The sequence below is a fragment of the Aspergillus clavatus genome, genomic scaffold, assembly GCF_000002715.2.
Source record: "Aspergillus clavatus NRRL 1 1099423829802 genomic scaffold, whole genome shotgun sequence".
NCBI classification, from domain to species: domain Eukaryota; kingdom Fungi; phylum Ascomycota; class Eurotiomycetes; order Eurotiales; family Aspergillaceae; genus Aspergillus; species Aspergillus clavatus.
This window is the reverse complement of record NW_001517097.1, coordinates 194,726-216,077: the sequence shown is the minus strand read 5'-3', so window position 1 is coordinate 216,077 and position 21,352 is coordinate 194,726. Positions and strand designations below refer to the sequence as shown.

The 21,352-nt window shown below is 54.7% G+C and overlaps 6 protein-coding genes across 6 annotated transcripts, besides 18 other annotated features; 4 read left to right on the top strand and 2 right to left on the bottom strand.

Annotated features, from left to right (window-relative positions):
* Nucleotides 1-82: 82 nt before the first annotated feature.
* Nucleotides 83-1,044, top strand: ACLA_033930 (uncharacterized protein; the record flags this gene model as incomplete). Its single annotated transcript, XM_001270615.1, has 2 exons — nt 83-153; nt 240-1,044. 2 exons carry the CDS (start codon nt 83-85, stop codon nt 1,042-1,044), a joined length of 876 nt encoding a protein of 291 aa, XP_001270616.1.
* A 570-nt stretch (nt 1,045-1,614) lies between these two features.
* Nucleotides 1,615-1,660: a microsatellite.
* A 32-nt stretch (nt 1,661-1,692) lies between these two features.
* Nucleotides 1,693-1,719: a microsatellite.
* A 474-nt stretch (nt 1,720-2,193) lies between these two features.
* Nucleotides 2,194-4,617, top strand: ACLA_033920 (translation initiation factor 2A; the record flags this gene model as incomplete). Its single annotated transcript, XM_001270614.1, has 6 exons — nt 2,194-2,218; nt 2,301-2,370; nt 2,442-2,513; nt 2,586-3,009; nt 3,085-3,313; nt 3,374-4,617. The coding sequence occupies 6 exons, from the start codon at nt 2,194-2,196 to the stop codon at nt 4,615-4,617; spliced, it is 2,064 nt and encodes a 687-aa protein (XP_001270615.1).
* Nucleotides 4,369-4,454: a microsatellite.
* An 89-nt stretch (nt 4,618-4,706) lies between the features above and the next one.
* Nucleotides 4,707-4,728: a microsatellite.
* A 1,038-nt stretch (nt 4,729-5,766) lies between these two features.
* On the bottom strand, nt 5,767-7,800 carry ACLA_033910 (uncharacterized protein; the record flags this gene model as incomplete). Its single annotated transcript, XM_001270613.1, has 1 exon — nt 5,767-7,800. The coding sequence occupies one exon, from the start codon at nt 7,798-7,800 to the stop codon at nt 5,767-5,769; it is 2,034 nt and encodes a 677-aa protein (XP_001270614.1).
* A 432-nt stretch (nt 7,801-8,232) lies between these two features.
* Nucleotides 8,233-14,532, top strand: ACLA_033900 (anaphase promoting complex subunit 1; the record flags this gene model as incomplete). Its single annotated transcript, XM_001270612.1, has 1 exon — nt 8,233-14,532. The coding sequence occupies one exon, from the start codon at nt 8,233-8,235 to the stop codon at nt 14,530-14,532; it is 6,300 nt and encodes a 2,099-aa protein (XP_001270613.1).
* Nucleotides 14,533-14,904: 372 nt separating this feature from the next.
* On the bottom strand, nt 14,905-16,356 carry ACLA_033890 (RPAP1 family protein; the record flags this gene model as incomplete). Its single annotated transcript, XM_001270611.1, has 1 exon — nt 14,905-16,356. The coding sequence occupies one exon, from the start codon at nt 16,354-16,356 to the stop codon at nt 14,905-14,907; it is 1,452 nt and encodes a 483-aa protein (XP_001270612.1).
* Nucleotides 15,091-15,124: a microsatellite.
* Nucleotides 15,092-15,124: a microsatellite.
* An 835-nt stretch (nt 16,357-17,191) lies between the features above and the next one.
* Nucleotides 17,192-17,222: a microsatellite.
* Nucleotides 17,193-17,222: a microsatellite.
* Nucleotides 17,223-17,308: 86 nt separating this feature from the next.
* Nucleotides 17,309-17,335: a microsatellite.
* Nucleotides 17,336-17,530: 195 nt separating this feature from the next.
* Nucleotides 17,531-17,575: a microsatellite.
* Nucleotides 17,534-17,591: a microsatellite.
* A 349-nt stretch (nt 17,592-17,940) lies between these two features.
* ACLA_033880 (uncharacterized protein) lies at nt 17,941-20,496 on the top strand (the record flags this gene model as incomplete). The annotated part of the gene is made up of 2 exons (XM_001270610.1): nt 17,941-20,024; nt 20,100-20,496. 2 exons carry the CDS (start codon nt 17,941-17,943, stop codon nt 20,494-20,496), a joined length of 2,481 nt encoding a protein of 826 aa, XP_001270611.1.
* Nucleotides 18,374-18,402: a microsatellite.
* Nucleotides 18,492-18,518: a microsatellite.
* Nucleotides 18,493-18,518: a microsatellite.
* Nucleotides 20,497-20,650: 154 nt separating the features above from the next.
* Nucleotides 20,651-20,671: a microsatellite.
* Nucleotides 20,672-21,085: 414 nt separating this feature from the next.
* Nucleotides 21,086-21,110: a microsatellite.
* Nucleotides 21,111-21,170: 60 nt separating this feature from the next.
* Nucleotides 21,171-21,196: a microsatellite.
* Nucleotides 21,172-21,196: a microsatellite.
* Nucleotides 21,197-21,352: the final 156 nt, after the last annotated feature.

The following is a 21,352-nucleotide window of genomic DNA, read 5'->3' as shown; positions in this document are numbered from 1 at the left end:
CAACTTGGCGTTTCAGCTTCAGCTACATATATACATCTACCTACCTGTACGACACTCGGTGCCTACTGGCAGACTGATCATCATGACTACGCCGACCCTCATAGACATCCCTCCCCCGCCATCGGATCCGGTTACCCCTTCCGACATGGGACCGTAAGAGCACCTTTTTCACACACACTTTCTCTCTATACTCTTGCATTTATCGCGTAATAGTTGACACCGATGTTGGCAATTCCCAGAGGCACTCCAAACTCAGGCACCACATCTCTTTCCGCCCTGTCGACCACCGCAATCAAAGACGGCCATCAGGGCCAACCGTTCCCACACGGGCGCCATGTCCACCATTCCTCGTCTGCCTCGGCAACCTCCACGTCCACCCTTGAAGCCGAGCGAGCCGATCGCATCTCCCGTCTCGCCGGGCTGGAGCGCGTCGCAACTGCGCGCGCCGGCGGGGTCCCGCAGCCGAGTCTCGCCTTCGCCGCGTCGCACGGCCTCGGCTACTTCGACAACAGCCCCGGGATCAAAGAGCGCAGCACGGTGGGCAGCGCCAGCGCTACGGGCAGCGTGGACGCGCGCACCACCTGGGCCAGCGGCAGCGATGCGCTGGACGCCGACAAGATGAGCGAGGACACCGACGCCGACGACGGCACCTCCAGCGTGGGTAATATCAGTGAAGGCGATGCCAGCCTGGTCGCGTTCGGCGAGGGCGCCAGTACCATCAGCGGGCCCATCTCGCACCCCAGCTTTAACCGCTTGTCCTTGTCCTCGGCCGGTCGGCCGGCTTCGCTGGGCAGCCCCGGCGTGAACCGCGCGTCGAACCCCATCGCCTCGTACCAGCAGGGTCTCGAGGATACGGCGCCTATGGCAGCCTCCGTGTCCCCTGCGGGATCGAGCACCCCGGAGCAGTTGCAGCATGATCGCATGCTGGACGGCATGACCTATGACAGTGATGTGATTGATACCACGGTGCGCACCCCGCGACTGGCCACGCCGTTCGACCAGAGCTATCCCATTGATCCAAGTAATGGGCCGAGTGCTACTTGAGACAGCAACCAACAAAAGAAAAAAAAAAAAGGAAGGGTTCGTCGGGGAAAATGTGGCGTTTTGTCAATTGATGGTAATTAATTTGTGTACTTATATGGGAGACATGGGGAATGGGGATTTCTTCAAGGAGGATAGGATACCTTTTGAGTATGCGCACGATCGTTTAGTGTAGGATAGTCAACCAGCAATTCTGACACAATCCATTCAATGTCCTGTCATTTCCCCAGTTCATGAGCTATACAATGATACTGTACAGGCCTATAAGGCTATAATAATAATGGGGATTGGGGGAGATTCTCTGGATGGCGGGACCGAGAATAGCGCATCCTGATGGCAAAAGACAGAGAGGCTGATCGAATGATGAAGGATCCCAATTCCCAAGGCACATTGAAAAAGCAGAATCTCAACGGTCGAATAAGACCCAGATTATCAGATAGAGCAAAAGAAATTAAGAATGATTAGCATTTAGCATAGAGAGCCAGTGTGTAGCCAAGCATCCCAGCGTCTTTTGCCGCCTCGGACGGACTGACTTTTTGCAGCTGAAACCGCCTAAATTTTCTGCTCTCTCTATCTTTCTCTTACTTCTACTTCTTCTTCTTCCTCTTCCTCTTCCTCTCTACAGCACCTTCAATTCCACCCCCTCCCACCTCTTCTTCTTCTTCTTCTTCTTTCTCTCTCCTCCCCATTCATCCCCACCTCTCTCCTCCTCCTCCTCCCCACAGTCTTCCTTCGTCTCGTTCATTGCTGGCATTGACTTGTCAAGCACTGAAGTCCTGGCAATTTCCCCCCACCACCACCTCCTAAACTGTCAAGCTCAGCTGCCATCCGCCTCTTGTTTTCTTTGTGCGAGAGTGTCTAGTGTCTTTTTTTTGACTCTTCTCTCCCGCTGCGTCAGATAAAAACAACAGCTCGCCACAACGCAACAAAGCATCAAGTATTCGAACCAAAACGCCTCTGTGTGTGCCCTTTGTCGCCTCGGCTTTCGTGACCCTGTCGACCTCACTTGGATTCTCCATTTTGTGTGCCTGTCTGGTCTGATCCAGTTGGATTGCTGCGCGACTTTGCAACTGCTATCTGTTGCATTGGAATACTCTTGAGGGATCTGAGATCAATTTTCTATAAACGGGACGAACGGTTCATACGTCAATTATGGCAGCCCCTACACAGCTTGCTTGTGAGTGTTTGCTTGCTCTCTCTTTGTCTCTCTCTGGAGGCACTGGAAGAACCTGAATTTGTTGAATGCTGACTCGCCACAGTCCGAACGGTCAAAGGGATTGGCATCTTGGATGCGGCCCCGGTCTATGAGCCCTTGCCAGGATTTGCGAAGTATGTTTTAATTTTTAAAGTAACTTTTCTGTTTGTGGACGTGGCTAACTAGAACTTGTGTGGTTTGTTAGGCCTGATGGGAACCTTCGCTGTGACGCTTATTCTCCCTGCGGTCGGTATTTTGCGTGGGCTTCTCCCGATAAGTATGCGACACCAGAGATCACACCAAGTGGGAAATCAACATGGGAACAAGTCGCTGATTATTTTACCACCAGGGTCACCATCATCGATCCCTCTGTCGGACACGTCATTACCACCATCGCTGCCGAGAATGTCTTCGAACTGGGATTCTCGCCTCTCGGGACCTACCTGATCACCTGGCAGCGACCGTCGAAGGATGCCAACGGAGACGCTGTGAAGAACCTAAAGGTCTGGAAGGTGATTGAGACATCGCCCGACAGCAACGAAGATGAGCACACCATCGTGGGCAGCTTCGTTCAAAAGTCGCAGACCGGCTGGAACTTGCAGTACACCGCTGACGAAGCCCTCTGCGCTCGCACCGTCACCAACGAGGTCCAGTTCTACCAGAGCGACAACCTGTCCAAGGTCTGGAACAAGCTGCGCGTGGAGGGTGTCTCGGACTTTGCCATCTCGCCCGGCAAGAACAACTCTATCGCGGTCTTCATTCCTGAGCGCAAGGTTAGTGTTGACTGTGTCTTTTCGCAAAGGCTCAGCTAGTTTTGATTCTGCGACTAACACACCTTTTCATTGTAGGGTCAACCAGCGGCGGTCAAGGTCTTCAACGTGCCCCAGTTCGGAGCCCCCGTCTCCCAGAAGAGCTTCTTCAAGGGCGACAAGGTTCAGCTGAAGTGGAACGCCAATGGCACCACTCTGCTTGTGCTTGCGCAGACCGAGGTCGATCGCAGTGGCAAGAGTTACTACGGAGAAACTACTCTCTATCTGCTCAGCGCGAACGGCGGCTTTGATTCGCGCGTGGACCTCGGTATGTCCCAGATTCTCGAGTTTCCTCCTTCTTTTTGACATTTCACTGACGGCTACGTAGACAAGGAGGGTCCGATCCATGATGTCTCCTGGAACCCCAACTCCAAGGAATTCGGCGTTGTGTATGGTTACATGCCTGCGAAGACCACCATCTTCAACTTCCGCGGTGTCGCCAAGCACAGTTTCCCTCTGGGACCCCGCAACACCATCCTGTTCTCCCCTCATGGTCGCTTTGTCATCGTGGCGGGCTTCGGTAACTTGGCCGGCCAGATGGATATCTACGACCTAGACAAGAACTACCACAAGGTGGTCACCGCTGAGGCCTCGAATGCCAGTGTCTGCGAATGGTCTCCTGATGGACAGTACATCCTGACGGCGACGACCAGCCCGCGTCTGAGAGTGGACAACGGCATTCGCATTTGGCACGTCAGCGGCGGTCTGATGTTCAACGAGGACATGAACGAGCTCTACGACGTGATCTGGCGTCCCCTGTCGACCACCCAGCATCCTCTGACCGACCCGTTCCAAACCCTGCCGGCTCCTCATCCCTCCGCGCTCGCTTACTTGAGCACGAAGAAGGCTCCCGTCAAGCCCGTCGGTGCTTACAGACCCCCCGGAGCTCGTGGCCAACTCACCCCTCTTGCCTTCAAGCGCGAAGACGAAGGTGGCGCAGCGTTCGTTCGCGGCGATGGCGCTACCGGTGGTAGCGCGCTGAACGGATTCGGCAAGCCCCGGCGACGCGAGGTTCCCGGCGCCGAGCCCGTCGAGGAGTATCTGCCTCCCGGAGCCGCTCCCGGAGGCGGCGTCGCCCTGCCCTCAGGAGGCGACCAGGAGAAACTGTCCAAGTCTGCCGCGAAGAACAAGAAGAAGCGCGAAGCCAAGAAGCAGCAGGGCGATGGCCTGGCACCCCCCGCCCACGGCGGCCAGCCCGGACACAGCCCGGACCGTCGCAGCCACGAGCGCAGCCGATCGAAGAACCAGAACGGCGAAGGCAACTCCCGCCGGAACGGCCATCAGGCCAACGGAACCGCGAATGGTCCTTCGCATTCGGCCAAGGCCGCCAATAACGCGCCCGCTCCGGCCGCTGCCGCTGCTGCTGCCGCTGCCGCCGCCGCCGCCGCCGACGCCGCGAACCCCACCGCGCAGGACAAGAAGATCCGCGGCCTCCTGAAGAAGATCCGGGCGATCGAGGAGCTGAAAATGCGCCTTGCCGGCGGCGAGAAGCTGGAAGATACGCAGGTGAAGAAGATCCAGACGGAGGACTCGGTGCGCAAGGAGCTGGAGGCGCTGGGATACAATGGATAGAGAGACAAGACAAGATGAGCGGGACTGTATTTTGGTTGGATGAGACAAGACAAGATCGTGATCGTGATCGTATCCATCTTTGTTTGCCTGAGAGAGAGAGAGAGAGAGAGATAAAGATAAATATTCCCGAAATTTTTGAAAGTTGAAAGCCAGACCACAAATACCTTTTTTTTTTTTTTTTCCCGCCCTCACTTATCAGATAGCTCCGCTGCTTTCTTTTGGTATGTAAGCCATGGATTGATAGATGGCTTGGGGTGTAAATAGCGGTTATTGCAGGCGTGATATTGCGTGCTCTATGGAGTGTTGCTATCTGGCATGGCATGGCCCAGCTGGCTGGCTGGGAGGAAATCTGTAAATAAGACGCTGACAGTACAGGTAGAGGAGAGTATAAAAGATCACTTGAATTGACGTGACTTAGGAAGAAAAGAAAGGAAAATGAGATTTGTCTTTTTTTTTTCCCCCCCTACGCTTGCTTGATCCTACAGAAACCTAGTGGCAACTACGGAGTACATTTGGAATGAATGTCCCATCTGAAATGCCACCCTGCTCCCTATTCTTCTTCCACCCGTCCTGTCTGCCTACTTTGCCTTCCACTGACGCTGAAAATGATGTGAGAGCGTCCAAAGACCTGGATGGCAAGGTCTTCTGAGAAGCCATTGCCATCTTTCAATCTTCCCCGCGAGGCGAGGGAGGGACAGATCAGTATCAGTGTCGGTGGAGAGACAAGGGTAGGTGAGTCAGACAGATCCGGGTGGAACAAGTGACGACGTAAAAGTCCTCGATAGAATAGTCGTCAAGGGTCGGGAACAGGGGGCCCAGCAGGACTGGGGTTCAGATGGGGGGAGAGAGGAGTCTCCTGCTTGATGTCTCGCATCCGATACAGAGCTTATCCCTTCGACGAGGAAGGGATTTCAAGGCATGATCCTCGCCTTGCGCTCCACCTTGCAGCGCGAATTTTTGTATAAAGTTTGAACGTTGGGAAAAGAGGGGGGGGGTGTAGAAGGAAACTTAAGGATGCTGGATGTGGTGGTACTACATTGATCATCAGTACAAATTGCTCTTGTAAAAGGTAAAAAAAAAAAATAGTGGGTATCGCTGTTCGGAACTCCATGTAGATTTTCAGGCATAACTCCAGACGATGGGTCGACTTCAGGTGAAAATGCGTGTTCGTTTGGTAGGACTTCCCATCCGGAGAGATCGGTTGCCGCTGGCCATATCACTCAAAAGACGATCCATTCCGTCCACATCTAGTTCTCCTCTGCGGAGCATGAGCTGATCAGCCACCGTGGTTGTTGCTTCACTGACAGATTGTCGAGACACCGGCGTTTCCTCTGGTTCGGACAACCGCGGAGCAAGGATAATGATGCGGTGCTCTGCGGTGATCAGAATGTCAAAGCTCTGGCTCTCCGTGGCCCGGGAACGGCGAGTAGCCGCGGGAAGATGACCGATGCTAGTAAACTTCTCGCCCATTAGATGCACATCTTGAATGGTGGAAACCCTGCAGCGGTTCGACGCATCAAACGTGCCACTGGCCTTGATGGCGTTTCGCCAAAGGGATAGCAGACTGGGGATCATTGCGCTTTGACTGCCGTGCCGGAGGAAGATTGACTCGTCCGGCAGCGGGTCTCTCACAGTGTTTGTCTGGTAGACCGAGATCTCCCCGCATAGAGACGGAGCAGATGCACTCGCTGAGCCTTTCAGAAGAGTATCCTCTCGAAGGCGTTTGGTCGAAGGAGTCATGGGTGCAAATTTAGGCCGTGACTCGACAGCAGATCCATTGCTGTCTGCCTTGCTGACCCTTGTCAACGGATTCAGAATTCGGCCACTGACCGAAAACGCAGTCAGTGAACCGCCAGACACCCCCTGCACGCTTGACTGGCGTTGAAGAGGCCCCTTCAGACTCCCTGGCCCTGCTCCCTCGATGTCCCACACGCCCCACTCACTGTCAGCCATAAGGACCATGACAGCGCGCCCACCTAGCACCCACTCCGCGTCGATGATGGTTTTCCGCCGCGCCAATCCAGAGGATGGTTGTTCAAAGCCAGTGTAAAGAGTGATTAGCCACTTGCCTTCCGTCTCCGAATCTCCAAGGTCATTCTGAGCACCCGAGGTCCTGCGCGACGCTCTTGCCCGCTTTTTGGAAAAGCAGGAATAGATCTTGACGCATCCGTTGTGGAATGAAACTAGCAAGGTCGAATGGCGAGGGGAGGGATACCCAGAGGGATTGAAGGAGATGTTATTCGCTGGCGCCGGCAAATAAAGTCGTCTAGATACGATATCATCGTACAAACAATACTCGATGTTGCCACGGTTGTTTTCTTCCACAACAGGAATTCGATGGATCAAAAGCAACCCGGATGCTTCTGCGGAATGAGTCGCCACCAGGAGGTCCCAACTTTCGCCATCGCGGTAGACCGACTTGCTTGGTGACATATTGACATCCTCAGTAGCCTCGATTTCCTGGCAAGTAAAAGTGATACTAACCCCCCTCGGAACTTCCTGATGCGTCACTCCGCCAGAAATAGAGAGAATTTGTACCTGCCAGGAGGCAAGGTCTCTTTGAGTAGGGTGGGGAGGGGCCAAGGGGAGAGTCACAACGCGTGTCGAATAATCAGCGCATACAGCAGAAATGACCATCTGTTGTTTCAAAACAGGGGGAAACGAATCGAGGGATGAGCGAGCAGCCTCGGGTAGAATGTGAGGCACAGCCAGTTCAAGAACCCTGCTACCGAGAGGTATGTCGATCTGGCGAAGAACATCTTCATAGGGATGAGCCGCGTCAATCTCCGCCTCATCTTCCTCGAAATCGTATGTAGGCGCGTCTTCCTTTGGGGTCTCTGCCGTGCTCTCCTCGTCGGAATCGATAATCATGACCGCGTCATCATTGCTCCCGTTAACCTTGACTGAGGTCTTGTCGACTTTCTGGGTGGACAATTTCTGCGTTGAAAAGCGCCTACCGCCCCTCCAGATCACTTTCACGCCATTTTCATAGCCATAGATTATGATAGACGAGCCGTTGGGTGCAAGGACTGGATATGCTTTCGCCGAATGGACACGCTGGGGCAGTTGGTAACTAGAGAATGTAAGCAAAGAGAATAACAGATTGGGAGGAGAAATGCAATACTTCAGTTGCAGCCCGTCATCCCTCGGCTGCACCAAAGGCCTGGAGGGGAATGAGGACATTCTGTCGTGAAAGGTGGTGGCGTTTAGCTGACAAGGCACACTTGGTCCAACCACAGTCTGAAACTGGCCAATAAAGCTTAGATACTTGGTCAATCAATTCTCATGGACCAAAAAGAGACAATAATACAGTTTATAGAGAAAGGGAATAGAATTGGGTGATCTGGAAGGAGAGAGCAACGAAGGGAAGAGAGATGTTGTTGGGTTGTTTGGGACTTTGCGGCGAGAGAAAGAAAATAAAGTCATTCCGCCGCGTCCAGCGCGTCCACCTTTCTTTCCCTAGAGATCTACAAAATACAACTCTCGCCTGGCTCCATCAACAGAGGTCAACAGAGCTCGAATTTTTTTTTTACTGCATAGACCGACAATGAAAATGATCTCGCTGCTGGCTTTTCTTGCCGGAGATCTTACACACACAATTACAAGTCGGCCATAATGGCGTGCGTCCGTTCCCTTGGCCGCCATGAACCCTCGGCCGTACCTTTCCTTGTCGCAGAGGGCCTCCTGCCTCCGGATCCTTCAAGCGACCAATACACATGGCATACGACTATCGACGAAGGCCCCAACGGCCCGGTGGATGATGAGCTGGTCTGGACAACGAGCTGCGTCGTTTGGTCTCAGGCGGGAGTCGTGAAGAGGGTATTCCGGGTGGATATTGAGAGGGAGGAAGTCAAACATGCTCTCTTCACGAATTTCTCCGTGAGCAAGGCTACAAAACCGGGTAGAAAGACCGCGCAAGGGCTCAATGGAAATGCTGGCCAGAAGCACGGCGACACCGAGCACAGTCGTGGATTGCAAAGTCAGGCCGCACATGAGGTGAAACTTCCAAACTTAGGAAGGACGCTCGGTGCGAATGGTCAACCGGTTGAAGAATTGCAAACTGCTGGGGGCAGTGTTCACAGTTCAAGAGCCCTAGTGGTTGTACTCAAATCCCAGGCGCATATCTTCTTTCTTGCTGGCAACAGCCACGTTATTCCCCTGCCATTTGAGGTTGAATCGGTATTCGCGACTCCTCGGGGCCTTCTCTTCCAACGCAAAATGCACGAGGACGACACCAATGCCTACCCCATGGCGCCTCCAAATTCATTTCTTTCCTCTTTCCCTACGATTGTGGATTTACGCGCATCTCAGTCAGCGGAGCTGCCCTCGGGTAAAGCGAAACGACCATCCTTGATCATATCCCCTGCGCAAAATACTCGTCTGAAATCGCGGACAAACAAACAAGCGGACCTCCCCAGGGTCTTTTCTCTGATGGATCCCCATTCTGAGATGGGCCTAGTTGTAACCAAACAGACTTCCCGCTGGCTACAAAGTAGTATCACCAGCACTAGCAGACTTTCTGGCTTGGACGTCCTTGATCCTGCTGACGAGATTGTGTATGTCTCCCCAAAGAATGAACTTTTGGGATCTAGTCGGAGTCTAAGCAAGATCCCGTTGATACTTGTGATAACCGTCAATATGAATACCGGATTGTATACCATCTGGACAGCGCGGTATAGAGAGGATGAAGCTGGCCCTTCCTCTAAGAAGCAGCAGAGGCGAGACACGGGAGGCACGCGGTCCAAGCGTCGTAGTTCGCATTTTAGCATGGCGACGGGGTCAACTACACCTGCTGCGCGTCCGTCTGCGGCCAGGGAGAGCTTTGGTCCGCGCGGAGACAACTGGAACGCTTCTGGCTTCTCTCACTCTCAGTACTCTGTCGATAGCAAACCAGATGATGACGACCTCGCCGCTAGATTGGGCCAGGACTTTGGCGACATTGGTGTACCGTCGAAGACATCCAGACGAGTGAGCTCTTTGCTGGCGCGGACTGATCTTGCAACAAGTCAGGATCGAATTACATTTTCAGATCTCGCTACAGGAAGTCAAACAGGTCCCGCGCCTCACACAGGCCTACGGCAATCTATCGGTGCGGCTAGCACTCGGGCAAGTTTTGGATTCAATCCTCGGGGATCCCTGCCACCTGGAAACGGCTCGGTCTACAGTACCACGAGCAGCTTCGTCGATGCTCCCGTTGATCGGCTTCTCGAAGAACTCAACAATGACAGCTTATTCGAAGGATTTGAGAACATGGACCTCAAGGGGGCGACCTCTGGCCTTCCTGAAGAAGTTTTGCTCTCGAAGGTCGAAAGCTTCTCATCGAGGTTTTCTGGTACATTTCAGACTCCCGTCAAAGCAACCAAACCTTCGAGGAGGGTCAAGATTATCACTCTGTGTCCCTCGGAATGCGGGATTACTCACAATGGAAACTCAGCTGTCCTGGCTGTTTATCTCGTGGATCAAGATGCAAAGTCCATGACCGTTGTGCATCTGCGAGCTGACAAAGTAACATTTCCAAAGAAGGATGCCGTAGTATCGAAAAAACCGAAGAAGAGAGCATCTTCCGAGGAGCGCTCCTTGCTTGTACAGGCAACAGGCATTCACCACTTTCCGAATGTTCACGACGCTTGTCGAGTTGCCGATGGACAAATCTCACGCGTGCTGACTTTGGGAACAACGGATAGTGGCAGGAATGAACTACACCTACAAAGCCCATGGACCAACCCTACCAGAATTGACATTCCCGAGAAACTGATGCTCTATGAACGATATGGATTTTCCTCCACCACATCCATGCTTCGTCCCCGCGAGAGTGGCATGAATCGGCTGATGACAGATGGCCCGATAGTTATCACCGGACTAGACCATCCGTCTATCCGTGGCAAGTTTGATGTAATTGACACCATGAATCAAAGGCACAAACTGCAGGTTCAGATGGAACCCACCAATGGACTTGTCAAGGACGTTTTGCGAATCTGCAAATTCGTCTTGCGTGACTTTGAGAAGGCTGGGGATGGCATACTGGCCGGTTGGTGGGAAACTGTGAAATGGCTCAGTGCTAGAGATTCCGACGAAACTGACATCGAATGGACTGCACTGACGATCACCTTGTTCGCAATGGCAGTGCCATTCATTGAGTGTGAGCAAACACTTAACAAGCGAGCACGCAGGAAGAAAGCCCTGCTGAGGTCGAGCAGCGGTAGCCATGTTGACCTCGAGAGCTGGGAAGCCATGTTAGACAAAGAATCAAACTCCTCCGGCGTTGTAGCGCCCTGGATGGCCACCAGTTCCTGGGGATGGATTCTTGAGCAGGATGCACAGGAGGATAGCGAGGGGAAACGGGCAAAGGATGCCCACAGGCCAGACCAGCTAGGCTCGGGTCGGTCGACCTTCCGCAAAAACACATATCTGACGCGGTGCATTGCTTTGGCTCGAGAATTTCTACGTACTCCGGAGGGCAACTTGGCGTTAGGATCTGATGGCCATCTCCCAACCGCTCTCGCCTGCAATGGCACTCTACGACGTACTGCTTTGTGTACGATTGTAGCTGGGTTACATCTATTCCGTGAAGAACAGAAGCTCTCGGTTTGTGAGGCTGAACACGCACAGAAGCCCTTGGGACTTCTCGCACCCGTCCTTGCCCAGATCGGCGCTTGGCTAGGGTGGACGTCCTGGACATGGGCGGATGACTCGTACTATGGTTCAGAAATGGCTTGCATGGACCAGTGGGAATTTGAAGCTTCGAGGATTTCAATGATGGACATACCTCCTGAGCCTTTCGCCCCCCCCTCAATTTTCGCCCACCTGGAGAATGCATGGCGCCAACCGTCGCCTTCGTTTTTCACACTCTTGGACTTGACCAACACTTTGGAAAGCACTTCTCGCCATAGCAAGTTATGGCAAGAGTGTTTCATACTCACTCCACGGACTCTGGCTCTGAATGGGTTTCTTTCGGAGATTCACGACATCTCGACATCGCTCGAACGGGTCAAGCTCCTCAATCGTTGGAACTTCACCAAGAGTGTGATCGAATCATTCCCAGAAGGCGTCAGTGGGCCGTTGTACGAAGCAATCATGCGAACACAAAACTGTGCCTCAGCGTCTTGGAGTGTGAATCTTCTCGAACTCATCGACCGAGAGGACCTCAGCATGTCAATGGATACCGACAACTCCTCTCCCGCCTCAGTACCACCCCAACCAGCCTTATCACATGATGCAGTGCGCGACTTCCATCACATTGGTGGCTCAGCACTGGATGTTGACTCCATCAATTCCTTCGAGGCGTCTGCGGAAGCTGACAGATTCTCAGTGACGCGGTTGATCTTCAGAGAAGACAAGCGCTTCATAGAAGCCGCCAGGTTGCTAAATCAGTCCAAAGCCCCAGTGGCGGAATGCATTCCGGAACCCGAGTGGACTGATTCGGACCTCTTGGAGGCGCAAAAGGAAGTTGTGCAACTTGTCACGCTTCGGACATTATCGGTCCCTACTGGGCGGGCCATGCTCGCTTTCAGTGGGCGTTTGCCTCTGTTGACAGAGAAGCTTCCAATTCCTTCGTTCTCACTCCAATGCGTGATGAAGCCATCGAACGTTACAATCAGCGCGGAAAGGGCCTCATTCAGCGAGGAGAAGGTGTGCTGGGCCTTTTTCCACAACGGCGTGTCGACTGGCCTCGCGATCTCCAAGAAGTCCAAAGGCATCGACACGTCGTGGATTCTCTTCAACAAACCACAAGAGCTTACCAATCGGCATGCCGGATTCTTGCTGGCGTTGGGTCTCAACGGACATCTTAAGTCGCTGGCAAAGTGGGTGGCCTTCAAGTATCTGACTCCGAAGCACACAATGACCTCTATTGGTCTTCTACTCGGGCTCTCGGCATCGTATCTGGGTACCATGGACACGCTTATCACCCGGCTGCTGTCGGTTCATGTCACCAGGATGCTGCCTCTTGGGGCCGCAGAGCTTAATCTCTCACCACTCACGCAGACCGCCGGTATTATGGGCATCGGCCTTTTGTATTGTAACTCTCAACATCGGCGGATGAGTGAGGTGATGTTGTCCGAAATCGAAAAGGCCGAACAGGAAGAGAGTTCGCCGGCACACGAAGACCTCCGAGACGAAGGCTACCGCTTGGCTGCCGGGTTCGCTCTGGGATTCATCAATCTTGCCAAAGGGAAAGACCTGCGAGGCATGCGGGACATGCACATCGTGGAGAGACTCCTGGCCATCGCGGTTGGGACCAAATCTGTTCATCTGGCTCATGTTCTGGACCGGGCCACCGCTGGGGCCACCATCGCGTTGATGATCATCTTCATGAAGACCAACGACGAGAGCCTGGCGCAGAAGATTGACATTCCAGATACCACGGTGCGTTTTGACTATGTGCGTCCAGATCTGTTCCTTCTACGAACTTTAGCCCGACATGTCATCATGTGGGACAGTATACGTCCCAGCTTTGATTGGATCATTGAAAGTCTCCCGAAGATCTATCGGCGTCGTTATCGGTTGACGGGCGTTGGCCGACTCAAGAGTGACGATATGCCTTTCTTCAACATCATCGCCGGGCTCTGCTTTGCCCTCGGTCTGCGCTTCGCAGGCTCTGCGCAGCCAGCTGTACGGGATCTCCTTGTATCGTATCTGGATCAATTCATCCGCATCTGCAGACTTCCGGCCATGAACTATGACGGACGACTTACCCGCAATTCCGTCCGAAATTGTCAGGACATTGTTGCGCTCTCCGCAGCCACGGTCATGGCCGGCACCGGTGATCTGGCGTTATTCCGACGGTTGCGTTCTCTGCACGGCCGTGTGGATAGTGACACGCCGTATGGAAGCCACCTCGCTGCGCACATGGCCATCGGGCTGCTCTTCCTGGGTGGCGGCAGCTATACCGTGGGAACATCCGACCTGGCGATCGCCTCGCTCATCGTCTCACTGTACCCTATCTTCCCGACCACAGTGCTGGACAACAAATGCCATCTCCAAGCGTTCCGGCATCTGTGGGTTCTGGCTGCGGAGCCACGCTGTCTCGTGCCACGGGACATCGACTCTCGCCGGCCGATCCCGCTCCCGATCACAGTGACAGGCAGGGACGGCGGGCGGCAAACGGTCACCGCGCCCTGCCTGCTTCCCGATCTCGACAGCATCGCGCGAGTCGAGATCCGCAGCCCCGACTACTGGCCCCTCGTCCTAGACTTTACGCACAACACGCCACTGTACCACAAGTTCCGGCACGGAGACCAGTCCGTCTACCTGCGCCGCAAGACGACGTACAACCCCGGTGGATCCAGTGTATTTGTGTCGACTCTGTCCAGTCTCAGCGAGGCACAGGACGTGCTCCCGTCTCCGTCATCATCGTTATCGGCCACCGCAGCCCAGGGCCGAAGACTCCTGTCCGCCGCACCGCCCAAGCTCGTGGCACTGCTCTCCTCCGAGTCCTCCAGGGCGATCACCCGTGCATCTCCATCCCAGAATCCATGGGACTGGATCTTCAGCCTGCAGTCCCTGCGCGGGCTCGATATCCAGGAGCGGGCGCTGGTCCTGCCGTCCTCGTTCCCGTCACGCCCGCGGGGCGCCGGCCCCAGCAGCCGCGGCTCGGCGGCGCCCTGGCTGCGCCTGTCGGCCGTGGACAGCAAGCTGGTGATCGAGAACAGCGTGCGCAACGTGATCCGGGCGGCTCGCGGGCGCGGCGCAGACCCGGACGAGGTCCAGGATGGCCTCTGGCAGCTCCGGCTGCTGTACAGCTGGCTTGACCACGCATCGGGGCGGGTCGTAGATGATGCCGCCACGGTGGGCGACGACGCCGAGGGACGTGGAGACGAGGACGGTCGATTGTCCAAGGGTCTGTGGCTGCGGCGCGACTTTTTGGAGGAAACCCGGTGGAAGATCTGGGGGGTGCAGATGGGGGGAGGTGAGTGAGGGGGGGGGCCGTGTCATATGTATATGTGTCCATCAGTATGATTATGAATCAAGTCGGTTGACAAGGGCTTGGGATCTTTTATGATTGATGATGAAATGGGTGTGGGTGGGATGGTTACCCGCAATCGATTTTTTTTTTCGGATTTCTACAAGGTAGACAGACGATATGAGATGATTGCAGCCAGAAAAAATCAATGAGTTTGCCTTGTGAAGGTGATTTGATGTTTGTCGATCAATGTAATGTGAAGTATTTTGGTTGTGCGTTATCATGCCATCGTGATTCCATCATGTCATATCTATCTATTACAAGACGCATTATGCCCTCTCTCGGTCCAACCGCGGTACATCCAAGAAATCAGCAAAAGCCGGAGATCACTGCGATCGGATCTGATTCTCCTTGAGAATGCCCCGGTCGCCACTTCCTCCCGTCTGCCACAGCCAGACGCCCTCGACGGCCCAGGCAGAGGCACTTGCGTGCCGACCTATCCCGCTGCCACTTGTTGCTGGTCCTGCAGCGCCGCCGGCAGAAGACGAAGGATCGGTGCGGTTCGCTACCGCGGAGGAGGAGGAGGAGGAGGAGGAGAAGGAGGAGCGAGTCGGCCCGGCCGAAGCGCCTTCGGCTTCGGTCAGCATCCCCGCGACGACGCCCTCGTGCTCGATGACGGACCACAGGCCTTCGACGAGCGGGCTGCCGGGTTCTCCGAACTGGCCCTTGCCCAGTCGGTAGAGAATGCGGCCGAGGACCTGCCAGGCGATGCAGCGCTGGGCGGGGAAGGACGAGCGGCTGAGAATGGCGAGCTCGGGGATGGTGTAGCCGGCGGCGTGGGGATCGTTCCCGTGATGGTGCAGGCCGAGAGTGGTGGGGAGAGAGAGCGAGGTGGAAGGGGAGAGGATCGTCCCGATGAGGGAGAATCGTAGCGCGGAGGGGTGGATGGCCGCGGCGTTGCTGGCAGGGTGGTAGGCGGAGGTGGAGTCGGGGTCCTCTGCGTCGGCGGAAGGCGGTTGGAGCCATGAGATTGCCGAAGGGTTGTGGGAGATTTCCGGAAAGTAATGAGCTTGCAGGTCGGACAGGAACGAGGGAGACGAGGGATCGAGGTTGGGGGCGGTGCGCTGCTGAGGCGGCGTGGGGAAGTGAAAGGCATCATGGTTGGGGAATTCCGACGCGGGGAGAAGGTCGCTGGGTGGTTGAGCGGGAGCACGATCCTCGGGCGTGAGGACGGACGATGTTACGGAGGGATTGAACTTTCTTCTGTGCTGGGGAGAGTGCTGCTGAGCAGTCTGTGTTGTCGCTTCCCCTGGGTTCTCTGCAATATCAAACGAGACGGATTTCCGTGGTTTCGCAGCCGGGTCTTGGGTGGAAGACGGGGTAGATGATGCAGGCATGGCATTGTCGTCGTCAATCTGAGCTCGACGGAGGAACCGCTGGAGTAGTGACGAATCCATTGAAGCCATTAGCTCTTCCTTTTCCAGCTCGATTTGACCGGGGGACATGGACGCCAGTTGCCGGCGATTCTCTTCATCGATGGACTTTTTCTCATCGGAAACTGCCCGCGGTGTGGAGGTCGCTGATTCCAGCTGCTTGTTCGCTCGTCGCTGCTTGAAAGCCGACTGATTGACTCGACGCCGGTGTTGAGGGAAGCCTGTCGATCCGGTGGGAGGTTTGGGTGCGGGGGGGACTGCCGCTGACGGAGAACGCTCACGAATCTCGCCGATCAGACCGAAAGGCGAGATGGAGGACGGGTCGAAGGCGGCAGGTGTGTTGTCAACATTGATACCTTGCTCGTCATCGAGGTCGACGACAAACCGCTGACCGGGGATTGCCATGTTGCCCGGAGATTTCTTTTGTAATGAACCGATGGAGTTGATGAAGTGAGTTTGAGAGCGTTGAAAGAGTTCCAAAAAAAGTGGCAGATCATCGAAGATCGGGGATTACTGCTTGCGGTTAGACCGGGCTGACTCAGAGGCTTAGTCAGGATGCGGCTCAAAAGCCTAAATTGGAATGCAGAACACACTAGTCCGGATGGGGACTAGTGTGTGATAAGAGCGCTATACCGAACTGGGGTTAGTCGCTCTCTACCTATACATCGGCATCTCATCTGGCTTCACTTTCCCCCGGATACCGGTCTTGGTGGAGAGGACTATACAGTTTATATCCTTTTGATCTCGATGGTCCAGTCAGCTTGGATTTGCAGGGTCTGTACGATTTCATTTGTCCGTTGCCCCGTCTCTTCTGCCCCTGCGTGGTCGGAAACGGTCCGATCATCCTCTCTCGCACACCACACCATCAGGCAATGCAATAGAATGAGTAAGTAGGAAACAGAAAGAAATCAAACGATCCGCTGGTCTCCTGATGGAAGTGTGTTTGATACACAAAAACATAGGAGAAGATCTGTAGGGTGCTGGATAGATACCGAGGGATCTTCTCTCGCTGGACCGCACCAGGGTCGTTAAGTTGGTCAACATGCGGGCCAGATATTCGGACACTCGGGAGTACCTCTGACCTAAGAGGGATCCTGTTTGGTGGTGAATGATTAGTTTGAACTGTTGATTGAATAATATTACCACCGAGGCACCGACGGAGGATGGAATTGTCATGGAGAGGAATTGAACCACCGTCCAGCATCAAAGTCACAGAGGATCAAGTACATGAGGATAGAGGTCTCTCTCTCTCTCTCTCTCTCTCTTTCTCTTTGTCTTCCTATATCTACTACAGTTATACAGTCCATCTGATATCAGATCCTCTTCAAGACACTCGACTCTAATACAATATCCATACTCTTCTTCTTCTTCTGCTTCTCCTTCTCGGCCTGAATCTCCTACCTAAAGAGTACAGACAGATACCTAAAAGAAATATGCTTTTTAAAGTAGTAGCCATTTCCCATACTTCCTGTCCTCTTGTCCTTCTTCTTCTCTTTTCTTCTCCTCTTCTGTTCTTCCTTCTCGGTCGTCTCTTTTTTTCCCTTTTGTTTCTTTTCTATATCCTCTTTCCTCCTCCTCCTCTTCTCTCCCTCTCTCTCTCTCTCTCTCTCTCTCTCTCTCTCTCCTTCTCCTTCTCCCTCCCCCCCCCCATTCCGTGTCTCAAACCCGTCCGAACCATCGCTCCCATCCAATCCCATCCAATCCAACCCCCAAATCCTCTCTAATCTATCTATCAATGATCCATTCCTGATCACTTTGTTTTTTGACCCTTTTCCCCCTCCCCAAATCCAACGTTTTTGTTCCAGGGAGGAGAAATAACAAAAAAAAAAAAAGAACGCGCAACATCACCGCATATCCATCCATCCTCTATCATTCCTATTTTCATCTCTCCCTTCCCTTCTTGGTCCATGCAATTTCCTTCCTTGTTTCTTTTCTTTCTCCTTTCCCTTTCTCTCTCTTCCAAATTTTCAATAATTAAATAAATAAATCATGTCGACGGATCCGCCTGGACATCCCTGGCCTCCCAAAGAGGAAGACGAGTCTCTCTCGTCCATCGACTCCAACGCCAGAGAGAATCGACCCCGACGAGTCTCCGCCACCACAACTCGCCGGTCGCGTCGCAAGAAGGATGACGATGCCGACATCGATCGCAAGGACCACGTCAAGACAAAATCCCAGAAGGACAAGGAGAAAGCAAAGGATAAACCCATCGAGAAGGAACCGAAAACCCGAGGGAGTCGCCGTCAACGGGAAAAGTCCACCTCCACCGTCAGTGCCACCACCAGTCACAGCAATCCCTCAAACGGCACCAATTCGCGCAAGAAACCCAAGTTGGAGGCCACTCCTCCCGATGAGATTCCCAATCATCTCGCTCTGAACAATATCAATCACCCCTCCGCCTCGGCTCCAGTGGCTCCAGCCGCTCCTGCTCCTGCTCCTGCTCCTGCTCCTACCCCTGCATCAACAGCACCAGCACCAGTAGCTCCCAACCCTGCGCAGCCTCCTGCCCGCTCTCCACACATCACAGCCTCAACTCCATTACAACAACAACAACAACAACAACAACATCATCATCTTCATCATGAACCACAGCATCGTCCCCAGCTCAATCCTTCCGCCTCGCTGCCATCCTTTCCCAATAACTCCACCCAGACTCAGACTCAGACTCCTCCTCATGGTCCATCGACCCCGTATGCCATGAACCACCATCCTCTGCCTCCGCCGCGGCCTCAATCGCAACCGCCAGCCCCGACTCCTCCCCCGAGGAGGAGTGGTCAGAATTATGATCCCATTCGATCTGCCTTCGATACGACGTCGTCCGCGCCAGCTCCTTCCTCGACCACCAGTCCTCCGGCCCGCAATCTGTCTCCGCGCAACACGTTCCGTGCAAGTGCCTCGCCGGCCATCGCCAGTATCATCGACCCCCCGCACCCAACTCCAACACAACCGGTTTACTCGCCTATCCCACGTCCCTCGCCGAGCCATCTTCCTTCAACCCGCTCTTCGCCAGGAACCCATCCCGTCGTCGCGCCGACAACACACCATTCCCTTGCACCATCTCCCTTGCCGGCCACCTCCCCGTCTCCCGGGTCGATCCTCGCTCCGCAACACCCCCTGTCACTGGCGTCGCAGCCCCAACAATCGTCCCCGCCGTATTCGCTTCGTTCTCCATATCCGCCTCAACCGCCGATACCACCGTCACAGCCGCCGCGGTCCCCGCGCGAGGAAACCAACCCGTCTACAGAAATCCCACCGTCAGCTCCACCACACCCGTCTCCCAAGCAGGAACCGGAACCTCCGGTCCAGCCACCGACGCCGGCGCAGGCGAAACCGGTCACCCCACCTCGGGAACCGGCGGTCGTGGAGAGCGAGATGGACCAGCCGGTGCAATCAGCGGCTCCGGGCAAGCCCTCCAAGAAGGAAAAAGGGACCACGACCGCTCCGCCCTCGAATGCGCCATCGCCGAAACCTGCGCGTCTGGCCAAGGAGGCGCCTCCTCCCCTGCCTCAAGGTTCGGGCTTGATCTCCAACGCGCTGTTTGGGACGGATGACACCCAAGCCTCGAATTCATCGCGCACGACCCCCAATATCGTCCTTCACATTCCTCTGCAGCGCGACGGCAACCAGATTGTCAATTTCGCCCGCTTGGCCGAAGAGCAGTATGGGTTTGCCGCCCTGCACCCTCGCCTGGCCGCACACAAGGAGCGCCTCGCGCGGGTCGCGGCGGCGGGGGCAGCCTTGGAGCGGAGCGATAGAAGTGGCAAGTCGGCGGGAGAGAGCGCCGACGAGGATCTCAGTCTCGAGGCCGATCGGGATAGCGATCTGGACGGTGATGTCGCCATGAGCGGAATGGGCCCCAATCTGGCAGCGGCCACCAATGGCGCGACCGCGACAGAGGCGCCCGACGGGAAGAAAAAACGGCGCAAGAAGAAGATGGAAGAGTATGACCGGGACGACCCCTTTGTGGACGACAGCGAATTGGCATGGCAGGAACATGCGGCGGCCAGCAAGGACGGATTTTTTGTGTACAGCGGCCCATTAGTGCCCGAGGGCGAAAAGGTCCAGGTCGAACGGTTAGTTCTCCTTGCTGCCTCGAGGGCTCGTTTCTCTTGCTCTCCCGCAATGATACTAACCAACGGATCCAATAGGGCGGATGGAACGATCAAGCGAGGTCGTGGCCGGGGCCGCGGTGGACGCAGTCGCGGGGCCGCCACTACTCATCAAGTGCCCCTTGCCGCGGCGATCCCCATCTCTCAAGAGACGGGTCTTCCCCTCAGAGGTCCCGGATCTCGGGGTGGTAGCACCACGCGCCGTCCGCGTCCGAACAAGTCGCGCCAGCAGGCCGAACAGGACAAGCCGGGCGCGCCATCCGCGTCATCCCAGGGCCGAGGCGGCGGCACCGCCGGTCGGGGCGGAGGAGTCGCAGCCCCTCGTGGAGGCAAGGCCCCCTCGATGGTCGAGCTTGCTCCTGCGCCGCGGCCCAGCATTGCACCTGCCCCAGCGGCACCCAGTCCCCCGACCGGGACAGAAGTAGCGACGAAGTGATTTGCACTGGGCATGGAATCTTACCGTATTGTGTCGGGGCAACCCACGCTGAAAACGATTATGTTTCAATTTCCTGACTTGCTTCCAATACATGGATATTCTCTCATTGTTCTGGTGTTTATAGGTATTCTGTCATGTCCCTTTTTAGTTTTAGTTTTTTTTTTTTTTTTTTTTTATGTTTTGAATTTGGGGCGTTACGGTCTCTGTTCTCCCGCACCCGCAGGTACTATCAGTATCGCAGGAACCGGTTGTGGGATGTGATATTCCAAGGAATGGTTTGGTGGTTGGAGAAGAGAGAGAGAGAGATTTGAGTATCTAGTTCGCTTCTACTATCGTACACTCTATTTATCACGGTCATGGTCAATTTGCCAGGCAGGTCATATCCGTTGATTAAGATGACCCAGTTGCATAGGTACATATCCCGGTAGCAAGTAGATGGGTAACCTACAGCAGCAGGTCTCTTGGAATCAATTGCTAGCAGGGATTTCAGACCATATCGTATCGACAACGGTGTGTAGCATTAAGCGTATCCACCTACAGAAATACCAGACATATCAAAACAATCAATTAGGGACGATCTGGACGCACAAGAGAGAGAGAGAGATAGAGAGAGAAAAACGACACAATGCAACGAGTTCCAGCCTCAGGAGGGAGAAGACAGGCTATAGAGCATCAGAAAGAAAGAAAGAAAGAAAGAAAGGAGGGGGGGGGGGTGAAAAAAAAAAAAAGATGATACAGAATCGGGGAGGAAGAAAGGATAGATAATGGATGGAAGATGGAAGACGCCCTGTCGATGCAAAAGTCGTGAGGAGCAATTTGGTCTCGTCTGGTTCGGGGTTCGGTCCCATCATGATCG